At 47.7% G+C, this 13,778-nt stretch overlaps 1 protein-coding gene across 6 annotated transcripts in view; it reads right to left on the bottom strand.

The window, feature by feature from the left end:
• The window catches only part of NTRK3 (neurotrophic receptor tyrosine kinase 3), a 364,056-nt gene that overhangs the window by 144,290 nt on the left and 205,988 nt on the right, over positions 1–13,778 (bottom strand). For all 6 annotated transcript variants that reach the window (XM_023650428.2, XM_023650421.2, XM_023650423.2 and 3 more), the window contains exon 12: positions 6,877–7,065. In XM_023650428.2, the coding sequence (XP_023506196.1) occupies positions 6,877–7,065 (189 nt within the window). The remainder of the gene's footprint in view (positions 1–6,876; positions 7,066–13,778) is intronic.

Genomic DNA, 13,778 nt, shown 5'->3' with positions numbered 1-13,778 from the left:
CCAGTCTAATACGAGACGAAAAGGACCTGTCTGGGTCCAGCCACTTGGGAAGACAGTTTGGCAAGTTCTTACAAAGCTAAACATACTCTTACCATACGATCCAGCAATCACGCATGTAGGTATTTATGCAAATGAGCGGCAAACTTATGTCCATGCAAAATCTGCACACAAATATTTATAGCAGCTTTATTCATAATTGCCCAAACTAGGAAGTAACCAAGACGTCTGCTGTGGGTTGAGTGGTGTTTCCCTCCAAAATAAAAACATGTTCAAGTTCGAACCCCCAGTACCTTAGAATGTGACCTTATTTAGAAATAGGGTCAGGGCTGGCCCCGTGGTAGAGTGGTTAAGTTCACGCTTTCCGCTGCAGGCGGCCCAGTGTTTCGTTGGTTCGAATCCTGGGCGCGGACACGGCACTACTCATCAAACCACGCTGAGGCGGCGTCCCACATGCCACAACTAGAAGGACCCATAACGAATAATATACAACTATGTACCGGGGGGCTTTGGGGAGAAAAAGGAAAAAATAAAATCTTTAAACAAAAAAAAAAAGAAATAGGGTCATCGTAGATGTAATTAGTTAAGTCAAGATGAGGTCAGACTGGAGTAAGTTGGGCCGGTGTTCTTATAATACAGCCATGTGCAGACAGACACAGGGAGAACGCCATGTGAGGACAGAGGACTGGAGTGACGTGGCTGCAAGCTAAGGGACACCGGCAAGCCACCAGAAGCTAAGGAGAGACAAGGAAGGATTTCCCTACAGATTTGGGAGGGAGCATGGCCCACTGCACCTTGATTTTAGACTTGTAGCCTCTAGAACTGTGAGACGACAAATTTCTGCTGTTTGCAGCCACCCAGTTTGTGGTACTTTGTCTCAGTAGCCCTCAGGAACAAACACAACGTCCTTCAACAGGTGAACAGATAACAAACCGTGGTACATCTAAATAACGAAGTATTATTCAGCGACTAAAAAGAAACGAGCAACCAAGCCACAAAAAGAAACAGGAGAACCTAAAATGCATATTGCTAAGTGAAAGAAGCCAATCCAAAAAGGCTACACAGGGTGTGACCCCAGCTATATGACATCTGGGAAAGGCAACGCTATGGAGACTGTAAGAGGATCAGTGGTGGCCTGGGCTGCGGAGGGGATGAACAGGCAACCACGGAGGAGTTTTAGGGCAGTGACACTGTTCTGTGTGACACTGTGATGGGGGATACATGACACGACGATTTTATAAAAACCCATAGAACTGGACAGCACAAAGGTGAGCCCTCCTGTAAAGTGTGGACTTCAGCTAATGATGCTATATCAACATTCGTTCATCAATTGTAACAAACATGCCACACTAATGCAAGACGTTCGTAATAGGGGAAACTGTGGTGGGGAAGCGTGAAGGGCTATGTGGGAACTCTCTGTTCTTGCTGCTTAATTTTTCTGTAAACCTAAACCTGCTCTAAAAAATTTTAAAAAATAAATAAATAACCTGACTTAACCCCTGGGCCAAGTAATCCTTTATCTGAAGGCAACCACGGTCCCTTGGGGACTTGATTCCATGGAGAATTCAGAAAGGGGGATAAGTGTCGACAGTCAGACCAAGGCTGACCCAGCCTCATGATGACGGGACCTTCAGCCACAGTTCTCCAGGAATCCCAACCCTGAACAGCCTCTCCACGAAGCTGTCCTTATCCTGGAAGCAGGGAGAAAAGCGAGGTTCCGCAAAACAACAAAACCATCCTCATTCCTCAACAGCCGCCTTCGCTAAGTTCAAGAGGTACAGAGTGAGCACCATGGACCACTGGAATCCTGGGCAATGTGATTGCATAGGGAAAGGATGGAGGCTGGAGTCAGTAAGTCTGGGTTTTAATCTCAGCCTCTCTCTTAACAGTTGTATGATCTGGAACAAATCTCTTAAGCTCGCTGAGCCTTGGTTTCTTTATCTATAGAATGGGTATAGCAGCCTCTCCCTTAAAGAGCAGGTGAAAGATTGCATGAGACAAAAACAGTGGGTGGAGAGGAGGCTGTCGGTGCAGATCAAGGACCTTGCCCGCTGTCTGTGACATCTCTAGAGAGCTGGGCCGAGGAGTGAAGACAGACTCACCAGGCATCATCTGACACACAGTTGGTATCTTCTCTGACCCTAGTTCCATATTGTTTTCTACAGAAAATGAAGAATTATGACACATAAGAGCTACATCTTGGAACGAACTCAAAGTCAGGTTTGGGAAATAGAACACATATTAGAGAAGTGACAGGACGACCTAAGATTTGACTCAGTCCTTCAAGACCAGTGCATGGCATTACTCTAAGCCATGGGTTCCCAGGAGGGAAAGGTCACTTCGTGATCCATGAGCCTACCAAGAGGTTGGAAATGAGCCAGTGTTGAATGATGAACAGGGTGTAAAAAGGAAGGAAAAGGTGTGGGGTGAGGTGGGGGCCAGAGGGAGACGGGCATTTCAAGCAGGAATTACGCTAAGGTAGCAGGCGGACTGTGGGATTGGAGATCTGGAAAGAAGTGACTAGGGATGAAGGCTGGTGAGTCATCAGCAGAAAGGTGAAAGGTGAGAACACAGGGCTCCATGAACGGTCCCAAGGGGGCAGATGGTGCCTCCTGCATCTTGGAGACCAGCTCTGGTGGGCAGTAAGCCCCTGAGAGCAGAGACTATGCGTTTCTTCTTCCCCACTGTTTCCAGAGCCCGAAAGAAGGCCAGACACAAACCCTCAATAAATATTTATTGGATAGATGAAAGGGAGAAAAATCAGCACTGTGTGAGTGACTCAGATGCTAACGAAGAAGAGAGACTCAAAGGAACATGGTCAAGTTTTGCAAAGAGATGAAGGATGGAGAACTTGGGGGTTCCAGGGGAAATGGGAGGGGAAATGGGAAGAGAAATGGAGCTGCAGGACGGGAACTTAAAGAGGGCTACTGGTGAGCAGAAGAAGCAAACAGCGGTATCCGGAGCGGGAGATGAGGAAACGATGGGCTGACAGGATGGGGAGAGCTCTGTGAGCAGGCCCATGGGGAGCAGGAGAGATCAGGATGGAGAGATGGGGAGGGCTGACTCTTGGAAGGGAGGCACCATTTTCTCTGAGATAGAGACAAGCTGTGAATCAAGGCAGACGACCTGAGCTGGAGTCAGAGGGAGAGAAGGAGGAGACAGATTAGCTCCTCCAGATGACCTCGGCTCTCTCCACCGAGGGGCAAAGTTGTCTTCTGAGAATAGAGCCCTCCAACTGTCCTAAGGGAAAGAGCCACAGTGGGACTCCTGAGACAGCAGCTGGCAGTCCAGCCCAGAACACGCACGACTACTGCAGCAGAGCTGTCACAAGGGTGACGAAGGTAACAGGGGCCCAACATCGCTACAAATACCTCACCACTTCTCCCAGTGAGCCATCTAGACTGGCCCTTTGGTGTGTCATTCTGTAGGATCCAGCCACAAGGAGGGCTGCATCCATTTCCTGATGCTTTTGAGAACAGGGGGCTTTAAATAAAGAAGGAAGTGGCCTTTATTAGGCTTCGGATTCCACAGACATTACTGGGTAGGAGCATCTTTATTTGGCACTTTCAGAATCCCTGGAAAGGCTGCATAAATTCAGAACAAAGACAATGCCAATTGCAGAGCACTCGTTGGGAGTGTAGGAAGGAGGACATGAGCATCTGATAAGGAACTATACCAGGTGATCTGTAAATACCCTTGCAGCCCTGACATGCTATGAAAAACGCTGTGGACCAGATTGAAGACAGATAGAAAGCGAGAAGCGAGGAGAGGAGCAGCATCTTAATTGCTCCAGTCAGAAAAGTCCGCCATTTATGAGACACACATGCGTGAAGAAAGAAAAGCTCTTTTGTGCTAAATCCATCACTAGCGGGACTTGGGGAAACGATGGGTGAAGTCAGGTAGCACTAGGGCCCTGCAATTTCTTCCCACATCACACGTTTTTAAATGGGACAAGGAAGGGAATCAGACAGGAGCACCCCTGGGGGACCCACATTTCTGCTCCCTTAATCCTTGTTCTTGCCACCCCCCAAAGGAGTGACCCCGGCCATGTCTGCAGCGTCATAAATGCTCTCTGCTTATTTATCTGCCAAGGCGCATGTGGTTTTAATTATTTATGATGGTGTCTCTTCGCACACAGGGATGTGTCTTGGAGTCACTTCCCTCGACTGATGGAGCCTTTGTAATCAGAGACCTGCGGCCTCAGCCTGTAAATCTCGGCGAGGAGCTCCCTTTCACTGTCCGTGTGAGTCAGCCATGGATTCGCAGAGGGAAGATTAGCCAAATCCAGTTACAAGACTCCTGCACATGGCTTGTCATTGCCACACACGTTCTCTGAAAACAATTAAGAGCCATCCTCTGTCCACTGATAGGACAAAACAGACCGCTCCCCTGAAAAGGACACTTTCCCTAATGTCAGAGGGTTCTGACCATCTGCAATCATCTCATGATTTTCTTCCCATAAGGTTTGGCTTGTTCCCTATTCCTTCAAGTCTTGGTCAATAAACCTGCTTCCCCTCCATCTCCACTGACCCCTTCTTGTTCACACAGAACTACTGTCTGGATCCTTGGAAATGCCCCTATGTGGTTTTCCTAGATTCACCCCACGTGGCAATTGTGCTAACAGCCTGGTGTCAGGAGCTCACCAGCACAGGTACGACCCGGAGATCACACTGTACCAGGAGCTGAGTATCCTCACTGTTTGTGGATTCCATATTTACGAATTCGCCTACTCAATAAAATTTATGTGGGACCCACTACCAAGACTCAAGGCTCTCTCCTGGTCATTCACCAACATATGAGGAGCAGTGAACAATTTGTCACCCGACATACACCTTCCCAGCTGAGGTTGAACAAGGCCATGCTCTGCCTTTGGGTTTCAGCTCTCGCACTGCAAACAAGTGTCTTTTTTATGGTCTATTTGATGCCCCACTTTTTCTTGCATGTTTGTGCTTTTTGTTGGTGATTTCACTGTGTGAAGTGGCCCCGAAGCATAGGGCAAAAGGGCTGTCTAGTGGTCCTAAGAACAAGAAGGCTGCGGTGGCCTCCTGGAGAAAGCAGGTATGTTAGATCAGACACGTGTTAAATAAGCTTTGTTCAGGCGTAGGTCATAGTGCTGTTGGCCCTGAGGGCAACGCTAACAAACCAGCAATACACATCAAATAAAGTGTTTTCAAACAGAAACACAAGTAAAACAAGGTTATGGATTATCACTTGATAAAACTGTTGTGACCAGACCCACATAGGAACCTAACCCTCTCTTTCCCTTAGGAACAGTGGTTTAGTGTTTGCTCACTCAGTGCTCACAGTGCCTTTACAGAGCACAACTACCGTGAACAATGACAACCAACTGTATATTCAACACAGCAATGCCCAAGCCTGTGTTCCAATCCAATGTCACTCTAGAGAACGCAGCAGGGTCAACCCTAGACCGAGCTTGGACCCATGCTACCACCACAGAAGGCCCTTCCTCCCAGCCACACCCAGCTCTGTCCAGATAAACCTGATCTGAGGCAGAACCACTCTTTGCACTATGTTCTCCACTCTTTATCTGAAACTCAGATATCTTTCTTCCCTTGCCCAGCCATGGTCCAGAACCCAGGTATCCTTCCTCTAACTGATACTGACAGGGAGTGTGTCTGATAAACACTGAGACAGATTCTGGAGGACACCCAAGGTTGGGAGGCAAATGATGACCTTACTCTGACTCAAGCCCAGTCCTTCCCACCATGGCAATCCTCTCGCTAAAAGTCAGACCCAGAAAAACAGAAGCAGAGGTCGATGGGGTAGCCAATGCCCAGTCTGCTATAAGATGAACCAGTGGGAGCAGCAAGAGTTCTGTGAGCTACAAAGAGGTGGCCTGAGTACAGAGACCTCAGGCAGGGGGAGAGCAGGATCAGAGGCATTGCTCTGAGTCTGACCTCGGGACCAGCTGAGGGAAGAAGAGAATGGATGGCAGAAGCCCAGAGACAGGCAAGGGAACTCAGCGTCCTAGTACCTCGGTGTTCCTGTCTGTAAGACGAGGCCGTCACCGAGGCCATCCCTGAGTCCCTTTCAGCTCTAAGGCAGTCTCAGGGGCCTCTTTTCTCTCCAGAAGTAGGTGACTGTTTCCTGGGGAGGAGCAGTGGGAGGGAAAGGGATGTGCATTGGGGCTGCTGGGGCCTGGAATGAACCTGGGGACACAGCAAGGGGACAGCTGCTGGACAGAGGGCCAAGCTGCAGAGGCTCCGGGAGCTGGGAGAGGCCATAGCAGAGCTCAGCAGAAATACAAAGAGGAGGCCTGAACCCACAGGATGTGAGAGACAAGGAGGAAAGAGGTGCCCTGAGCCCTCTGATCAGAATGAGGCATCTGCAGTGGGGAGGCGGGGTCCTAGCGCTGGGCCATGATTGATTCTCAGAAAGAGCACACTTCGGGGCACTGGAGGGGCAGCTGGAGAGATGTTTCCATTCAAACGGTACTCACCGCCCTTCATTCCCTTCCCCCCTCGTGGAGGCTTGGGTGGAGGGTCTGAAGACCTCAGGGGCTGTTGTCTGAACAGAGTCAGGTTACATTTCCTGAATACACAGGCCAGGTCTACAGAGAAGACCAGCCTTGTCTGTGCCCCCATCTTACTGGGAGCACCTCGCCACGTGGGGCTGGGCCTTCTGCCTCCAGGCTGCTCCCCACCCCGAGCCCCCTCTGCCCAGGACACTCTGCCCCAGTGGAGTCCCCTTGCCCAGGCTATTCTTCAAGTTTTGAGACAAACAGGGAAGGTCTCTTAGAGAGTGGGAGGTTAGCAGGTGGTAAGTCACCTCAGAAGGTTCCAGAACCCCAGCTATGTGGTATGTCGCCACGCCACCCTCCCCTCCCCAGAAGGGACAACGTTCTACTCTGGTACTCACACGTGTCTGGCTTGTGGCAGTTGTGTCCCTGACGGAAGTACTGGGGGTTCTCAATGACCGGGATGCGGGTCATACCGATGACCACTGTGTCCGGCCCGGCATCCAGTGACGAGGGTGTGGTGATGCCATGGTTGATGTGGTGCAGTGGGCTGGCTGAGTCCTCCTCACCACTGATGACAGCCACGGGACCTGCACACACCAGGAGAGACACAGGACCCCAGTGAAGTCACAGCCAGCCAGCGCCCAGCCCTGCCCACAGACCCATTCACTGTTTTGGCCACCACATTTTCCATTAAGAGTAGAATCCCCAGGAAGAGAATTCCCTGAATGCTCTGGATCCTGAATTCAAAGAACCACCCTTAATTCTCTTTCTTGAGAGAGAAAAATCCACCCATAACGCCATGGAAACAGCTGCAAAATGAAAGCATGAATCAAAATGACTATGACGTGAATTATTTTCACTTCCCCCAAATCCAAATTAGTTCAAAATAATGCAAATTTTAAACGTGTCTTTGCTTATGTAGCAACAACGGGATGAAAAAAATGACTTAGCAGTAGTCTGCACCCTGTCCCTCCTCCCTTCAGGAGCTTTAAAAAACTACTGATGCCAGGTCCCACCCCCAAAGATTTGGATCCACTCGGGCTGAGGATGCAAGGTGGGCATCAGGATTTAAAGAACTCACATGTGAGTCCCATGTACAGCCAGGACCTAGAACCTCTAGTTAGGGCCTTGCAGGCTCCAGAGCCTTTTCAGAGCGGCTATCAGATTCCCATAGGAATGTGATAGAGCGCTCACTGGACTCTGTTAGCAAGAGGGAAGACGGAGGGAAGCCCAGCGTGGGCCTGGACCTAACCTGAGCCAGGTTTTACAAGTGACAGTCATTAGGCTGCATCACTATTAGCCTACACACAGCTGGACGAGCTGTCCTGCTCTTGAAAGATCCATATTGCCCCAATGGCTTCAAAGAATACCATTTGCATCTTCCCCAACCCAACTGCACCATTTTCTAAGCCAAAGAAGTAACCCCGTAAATAGGGTTATTTACAAACACCAGTTGACAGCGATAATTATTGCTGCAGTCTTGGTAGAGCAATGGTTCTGTTTGGTGGTGCGATTCCCCCATACGTACAAATAAAACTCCTGTAAAGTGAATTCACTGTGACTGTTTGTGGCTTCATACAACTGGCATTTTAAATGGCTGCTTTGCAAGACACCCGGTCCCAAGACAAAGTGCCCGCTGTGATTTGGTTTTGCGGCTTGAACAATATTTCCACTGCAGAAATCCATTACATCTTACTGAAGTTTATGGGGAGAATATTTCCCATCAAACAGCAAGGTGAATCGCCAATGAGGCAGAACTAAATGGAAGACTAGTAAATGCAAACTGAGGACGCTGAATTCTACTCCATCAGCACCGACAGGCTTCTTCCAACCTATGACAATCGTCTGTGTTCGGAGACCACGTAGAAAAATAGCAATAAGGGGTTGCCCAAATACTCACAATAATCACTTGCAAGTTCTTGAAAACAACTGTAAACTTTTTGAAAAACCCCATAGTGATTTTCCGTTAAACACAGAAAGCTGAGCACTGGTCTTTACCCTCCTTCTCTCCCCAAACGCCACTAAAATACAAAGAAATTAAAGAAATATTTATGCATAAAGAGAAGTAAGGGGAAACAAGAGGAAATAAGATATTTCAACAGTTTTGGAAGATGAAAAAGCAAAGGAGGATGCTCGTCTATAGAGAGAGGAAGCTACGGAAGAAAGGAGCGCTGGGGCTGCACGTGGAATATTTACAGGAAGTCAGTTCTGCTGGGGATGCCCAGTACTTGAATGGACAGGGTACTTCGGAAGGCTGGGGTGAGGCTCAGGTCCAGAACAAGGTACCCAGGCCATCACCTTGCCCCCATCCCTCCAGACTCTAGTGGTTCATTCGCAGAGAAATTGAACCCAAAAGGCTCAGGGGAGGACCAAGGCGAAGCATGAAGCTGAGCCCGTTCTTCCTGCTCCTAGAACACAGAAACCAGGAATAACCTTGTCTACCCACCCACCCCATTCCCAGTCTCGCCTCACACCACCTCCCTGCAGGAGATCAGACAGAGCTTCTCTGGAGAAACTGAACGACTCAGAGAAGCCTTCTAGATATTGACCTTGTGGGTCTCCCAGAGAAGTCAAGATTCTTGTGTGATCACGCCATGGCGAAGCCTAATAGCTGGCAAGCCCTCCCTGTATACATGAACCGCTTTCTAGAACTCAATTCCTACATATGAAGAAGCAGTCCAGGATCACCAGACACTTCAGCAAAGCTTCAGCATGAAAGATAGGGTGCAAGACACACAGACAATCAGGGACTTGATGGACACAGAGGCAACGCAGAGAGCAGCCGACTGTTTTTTGAATCACTAATATCCTCAGAGAGATAAATGAAGACATTGCGTCCATAAAACAAGATGATACTTAAAATGTGAACAATTAGAAGGTAAGAAAGAGTCCTTGGGAACTATGATCATCAAAATGTGAAAGTCAAAGAAGAGTGGAAGATCAAGTCAAGGAAATTTTCAGAAAGGCAAACAAAAAGGAAAGAGGTGGTAAATAGGAAAGTAAAGGTAAGAAAATTAAAGACTTGATCCAGAGAGCCAATATCTGATTAAAAGATGGAGGGTCGGGAGAGAGAGAGAGAAAAGGAGGGAGAACAGAAAGGATGGGAGAATTAAAAAAATTATGAGAAAATTTCCCCAAATTGTCCACCTAGTTTCCAGCACGTTAACCCATGCACGTGTGCATACACACACACACGCAAATCAAGGCACAAAATTATGAAAGGCCAGAGCCCAGAGAATAAAGAGAAGATGCTAAGAGCTTCCAGGAGGGAGGGATAGGTCACATTTCAAAAAGAAGAGGAATCAGAAAGACAGCAGAATTCTCCATAACAACCTATTCCTGTTACTCTACTGAGAAATTCCTTCCAAATTTTGACGGATAAATTTTCAGCCTAGAATTCTACACTCAAAAATTTATTCATCCACTGTAAGGCAAAAGAGAGGTGTTTGCAGACGTGTAAAATTTTACCTCATTCTTTCTTAGGAGGTGGCAGGAGGTGAGGCTTCAGTAAGACAAAGGGGCTGATGAGGAAAGAGGGAGTGGGAGATTCGGTTCCAAAAAGACCAAACAACAGAGGGCCCCCCACACCTCACCCCCTTCTGTTCTCAGCATTATGGGATGTGGGTTGTCATAGCCACATGGAGGAAGGACAGGAATCAGGAGCAGTTTGGAGAAGACACAACATTGGGACATTTGAATCTGCTCTCGTCAAGTCAATGGACAACGAGTGGTCAACAAAATGTTCCAAGAGGCTGTGATCTAAAACGATCTCTAATTTCCTGACGTTGTTCTAGGATTTGGAGGGCCGGGGAAAGAGCCATGGGGAAAAGAGATGTCCTGCTATAGGCTCCCAAGCCATTAGGAAGGGACAGGGTGGCCAAGGAAGACATCCCAGAAGTAAAAGAATAAAGCAGACTTCAGAGCCCTGGAGGACCCAATACTTAAAATGTGGGCAGAGGAAGGGGAGCAGGAAAAGGAGAATGAGAAGAAACAGCCAGGAAAGTAGAAGAAAATCAGAAAAGGCTGTCATCTTAGAAGTCAAAGAAGGAGATTTTCTAGAAGTTCAAGAGTATCATAGACTGAGGCCAAGAAGGATGAAAAATAAGTTTAATGAGAGCAGTTTCTATAGAATGGCAGAGGAAAAGATCTAATCATACTGAGTTCAGGAATTAGCTGGAGAAACCACCATCATCATCATAATTTTTATTATTGAGTGCCTCCTATGTACCAGGCTCGGTAAATGTAACTTCTTGAACTTTATAATGCCCTTTATAATGCCCCTGTGAGGTCAGCATCACTACTTTCCCCATTTTACAGTTGGGGCACTGAAGCAAAGAGCAGTACCTGCCCAAGGACCACACCCAGCAAGGAAGTGATGACACTGGAACTCAAACCGACAGTGTGGCCCCGGAGCCCGTGCTCACAACCGTTAGGCAGCACTGCCTCCATGAAAGTGCAGACTGGCAGGGACTGGAGGTGGGGGGAGTACTTGTTCTAAGGGACACTTGATCAATTCTGGTACATTATCCTCCTTCTGAGCAGCCGCCTTCCATGCCAGGTCCCTGAGACCCTTTTTTAAAGATGTTCCTCTTGACCCTTGAGAATGGGAACAAGAGTGAGTCACCTCATTAGACTCACCCAGATAGACTACGGATAATTCATTGTCTCCTCTTCCCAGAGCTGCTGAATGCTCTCATTTAACGACATCCACCTCAGAAAGAGCATTGCACCGTCAGACCGCTGTCCAGTCCCTGAGGCCCTCTTAGTCACCTCCGCTCTTCCATAAACCACACTCCTTGAAATAAAAGCCAAGACAGAGCACACAGCCCCGTCACTTTAAAGGAGGCCAGAGAAGACTCCTGCAGCTTGCTCCCTCCTGCCTGTGCAGGAGCCCAACAGTGCTCCCCAACAGGGCTCAGCTGGCGCTGAGCAAACCAAGGCCTCCTTGGACAGGGCCGTTCCACCTATGGTGAGCTATTTAGCATCCTTGGACGTGAGCATTAAAAGCCAGTCTCAGCTTCATCAGTTGTAACAAAGGTACCACTCTGTGGGGGATGTTGATGATGGGGGAGACTGCATGTGTGGGGGAGGCGGTGTATGGTAACACTGTACCTTCCTCTCAATTTTGCTGTGAACCTAAAACTTCTCAAAAAAAAAATAAAGTTCAGTAAAAAATTTTAAAATAAATATTTTTAAAAAGCCAGGCTCCCCACCCAATACACAACACATTTCCCAACACCCCTTAGGGCGAGAGAACTTCCCCAGGTTGAAAACAGCTGATACAGATACCAGCATTCACTCTAGGAACCAATTTCCCTTTCCAGCTCTGGCCAGCTCTCATGTCACTTGCCTCAGGGGAAAACCCACAGACCTGTGGCCCCTCTGATGAGGAAGAATTCTTCTCACCTTAATAACCACAGAGAAGAATTTATTAAGATGAGAGAAAGGGATGAGTAATGGGGGAAAATCTCATTTGTCTGGGGAGCTCCTCTGTTTTGTGAGGCCCAGCGCAGGTCAGGAGAAGGCTCAAGCTTGCTGTCTTCTGAGCTCTCAACACACGCACACACAGACTGTCTAGCACTCATGATGGGCCTCTCTGTTGCCACTAATCCAGTCCTAATTACACAATTATTTTATTATGCAGTCCTAATAAACAAAAGAAAGAGAGTCAGGCTTACGGCCTCTCTGGTAAGTTCCAGCTCTTGAGAGAGTCCCGGGAGGGAATACACTCATGTCACATAATTCTTTTCCCAAATGAGTGTTTTTTTTCCTTCAGACCTGTGGTGGGTTTTGTTCATCCAGCCACACCACAATAGAACTGTTGGATAATTAAAGTTCGAAGGTCCCCACAGGTGTCTTGCCCAGCAGGATGGTCCAAACTGTCTGTCCAGAATCTTTCTCTTTCCCTCTCTGCTCCTTCTTCGGGAAAAAATAAGGGGGCAGTGGCAGGAATGGCTTAGAGTTTCATAAGTGGCTGATTCCAATGTGGGAGTTGGTTTCCCCCAGAAAGCAAAGGTCTCTGATGAGAACACAAGATTGAATTTCACTGCCATAGAGTCAGCTCTGACCAAGATGGATGGAGGTCGTGATGTGGATTAAGGCTGCCCCAGGTAGAGAAGCCCAGGGTGACCTTGCCTACATGCTGATCTATATGACGTGGTGGATTTTTATGGTATGCATTAGGGCTGCCCCGGGGAGAGAAGCCCAGGGCATCCTCACCTACATGCCGATCTATATGACCAGATTCGTATCTAAAGTTATACGACTGCACAATAACCAGACCCCATCTGCACTGAAATCATTTAATGACTTTTTACATCACCTTTTCTTTTTCTAGTAAAAATAAGTCACGTACCCGTGCCTTATAAATTTAGCCCTAACCCTCAACTCAGGGAAGCAGCTCTTCACTGCCCATGGGTCCTGTCGCCATGCATGCAGGTCTTTACTGCCCATGGGTCCTGTCCCAATGCTATTCCATACTATTCTCTAAATACAAGAGCACTACTGCCAGACCTTGAGAGCCCAAGAAATCTTTCTTTTGACTCTTTGGCTCACCGTCCCCGCATCAGTTCCATCACAAGGGAAGTTGGGGGGGGGGTGCAGAAGAGCAGGGGGAAGGGTGCAGTGCACAAAATGAAGGAGGGAATGCAGCAGCCTCCTGGTATTGCATCAACACGGAAACACACTGCATCTTTCAGACTAGGGCAGGACTTCCTGAAATCACTTCACCAATGTCCTACCCTTGTCATTAAGTCCCTTTCTGCTCCACCAACTTCCTAACTTACAAAGCATTAACAACTCTCAGAAATCTGGCCCCAAGAAAATCCAGTAACTGATTCAACATGATTGCATTTGCCCCGCCAATTTGTAGAAGTGGTTCTCCAATTTCCATAGGAATGACTCAGAGTCCCAAGGATGTGGTTATAACAAATGGAAAAGGGGAGGGAAAATAAACTAACATTTATTAAACACCTGCTGTATGCCAGGTATATTGCTGGGCATTTTGTTCTCTTCTCATTTGATCCTCAAAATATACTGTTATTCCCATTTGACCAACTAGAAAAGTGATCATCAAATAAATTTAGTTTTCCAAAAATCACTTCGCCAGGAAGTGATGGAGCCTGAATTTGAACCTATGTTTATTCATCTCTAAAGTTCTTACTCATCCCAGCAAACTACCCATTTTCTCAATAGCATGGCCGACATCAAGTAAATTTTACAAACAGAACTCAGGGTGAATTCATGAGGCCATAAAAAGAAGCTGAGACATCTGAATCAAGGCATCTAGGCATAGATCACC

Source organism: Equus caballus, chromosome 1 (genome assembly GCF_041296265.1).
Source record: "Equus caballus isolate H_3958 breed thoroughbred chromosome 1, TB-T2T, whole genome shotgun sequence".
Lineage (NCBI taxonomy): Eukaryota > Metazoa > Chordata > Mammalia > Perissodactyla > Equidae > Equus > Equus caballus.
The sequence above is the reverse complement of the archived record's forward strand: the minus strand, read 5'-3'. Positions and strand labels throughout refer to the sequence as shown.